This window comes from Aptenodytes forsteri, unplaced genomic scaffold (assembly GCF_000699145.1).
Source record: "Aptenodytes forsteri isolate BGI_AS27 unplaced genomic scaffold, ASM69914v1 Scaffold15, whole genome shotgun sequence".
Taxonomy (NCBI): Eukaryota; Metazoa; Chordata; class Aves; order Sphenisciformes; family Spheniscidae; genus Aptenodytes; species Aptenodytes forsteri.
In genome coordinates this window covers 11,633,071-11,635,328 of record NW_008795129.1, presented here as the reverse complement: position 1 = coordinate 11,635,328, position 2,258 = coordinate 11,633,071, and the positions used below count along the sequence as shown (strand labels likewise).

The 2,258-nt window shown below is 54.7% G+C and overlaps 1 protein-coding gene across 1 annotated transcript in view; it reads right to left on the bottom strand.

Annotated features, from left to right (window-relative positions):
- FGF8 (fibroblast growth factor 8) overlaps window positions 1-2,258 on the bottom strand; it is a 24,882-nt gene that overhangs the window by 6,035 nt on the left and 16,589 nt on the right. Inside the window, exon 2 of the mRNA XM_009278062.1 lies at window positions 67-247. Coding sequence (XP_009276337.1) covers window positions 67-247 — 181 coding nt within the window. The remainder of the gene's footprint in view (window positions 1-66; window positions 248-2,258) is intronic.

The window sequence follows — 2,258 nt, the reverse complement described above, 5'->3', positions numbered from 1 at the left end:
CGCCGGGGTCCAAACCCCCCCCTGGGCCACCCCCCCCCCCCACCTGCCCCCATCACCCGTCCTTACCGTGCACATCCCCATCCTCTGCCATCGCATTGATTTTCTTGTTGTCCAAGATCTGCACATGTTTCCCGCTGGTCCGGCTGTACAGCTGGTAGGTACGGACGAGCCGCCGGCTGAGCTGATCCGTCACCAGGCTCTGCTCCCTCACATGCTGTGTAAAATTAGGTGGGGACTGAACAGTTACCTTTAGGAAATTAAAAAATATACGACACACCATTATAATCTCTACTCCTCAGAGGGGCGAATGGGCTGAGCCGAGATCACCGGCCTCCAGCTGGGCTTTACGGGGAGGCACAGAGCCGGGACCACGGTGGTACCTCCTGTGCCAGCAAAGCCTCCGCGGGAGAAGGAGCTTTAAGCTCCGGGACGCAGCAACCAGAGCCCTTTACAGAGCCGTGCCCGCTCCAGACATGCCCTAAGCAGAGAGGTGCAGGTGACTCAGGAGCGCGACAGGGCTCGGTGACCCCAGAGGCCTCCCTGGGACTCGGCAGGTCCCAGCTGGCACTGGGGTACCCGAGATAGGCATCGAGTCTGGGCACTGGATGGGGTCCAGGGGGGATCACGCAGGATGGCATTGGGTTGCCCCCTGAGGGGCTGACACATTCGTCCCACACCTCTCTCGCCTCTGCAGGAGCATACTACTGCTCCGGCTGCCTTGGACATGCACCCCAGCCACTGCCCCATCGGTTTCAACAGCTGCCTTTCCTATGGGTCCCAGGCTCTTTATTTGCTCCCAAACGCCCCACTTATTGAGCTCTTTAAATACAGAGTCCCCAGAGAAGGTAGAGCTACGAGGTATAAGAATTATAAGAAAACCGTGCCCCAACCTGGGTATTTAGTAGCATAAAAACCCAAGGATACTAACTCGCTACCTGTGCAGACGCATCCCTCACCCGCAGCCAGCTGTCTGGTGCCAGCAGCAGGGTTGTCCCCAGCCCCAGCACACCAAACCCGTTAGCCCCGGAGCCGCAGCTGAGCCCGTCCCCTCCAGATCCGACACCACTGCTCCTGGGCTTTAAATGATTTTCGTGAGCAGCCAAACCTGCTCCCCCCTCAGCCCCGGCTCACGAGCTTGCACAGAAGTCTTTTTTTCCCCCCTCGTCTCAAATCCCGCTTTTAAGTCTGGAAAGTTTCGCTGCTCCCTGACATTTATAAAGATGCATTCTGAGCAAATGTTAGGAGATAGCTCCTTTCAACATCAGAAGGCTGGGACTACCCCCCGCCACCCCCACGTCAAATGGGAAGGTTTCCTCCTGTCTTAAACAACAACAGAAAAACCCAATAAAAGCAAAAGCCGCTGCTCTCCCAAAGCTGGCTTTATAGAGATATCTCCCCTTGACAATGTCATCTCTCTCCCTCCACTTCTGCCTGTGCATGTGTGTTTCCTATAGACGGGTTTTGGATAATGCAGCAGGATTCTCTCCCCGGCTCTGATGAGGGTACCATGTGGAAGAGAGGTCATTAGCCATGCTGCTGTTTGGTCTCCATCTCATACTCCAGATATATTACAGCTATGTTTTTATACAACTGCACACTCCCAGCGCTTCGTTCCCTCCGCTTTTCAGCTGGCAACTCGATTTTTTTTCTTTTTCCCAAGCTTCCAGGAAAATAAAAAAAAAAAAGTGGCTTAAAGGGCATTTTAAACAAAGCTTCTGCACCTGTGATCTCAGGGGGAAGGGGGGCTTCACCCCGGTTTGAAGGCGCACCGCTCCCAGCGACGCGTGCCTGCTGGTATGCGGGTGTTGCACAAGCTCTGCCCGGGCTGTTTAATCTATTCATGACATTACTGTCTCTGGCGATACAAACCAGCGATGCTGAAGTCTGACAATTTTGATCTGAATCAAAACCTGCGCTTTTTAGTAAGGTTTTGGTGGGGTTTCTTTTCCCCTTTTTAATTCCGCTTTACTTTTTGGATGAAGCAGCGTAGGAAAAAAACCGCGGACAAGAGGAAAGGGGGTATCCACAGTGCTATTTAGAGGTGGGGGGGACGGGACCTAAAGCTACTTCAAAATAACCCTGCGCAATTCCTTGAAACCCCGGGTGCTCCCTGCCCCGCAGCCCGAGACCTCCGCACCTTATTTTGCGGCCCGGGGGGCTGCCCCCTCGGTCTCGGCTTTTTACAGCCGGGCGACTTTTGTCTCCTGGGTTTTAAACTGTTCCTCCTCCCTCCCTCCCGAGCCCGGGGCTCTCGGCGG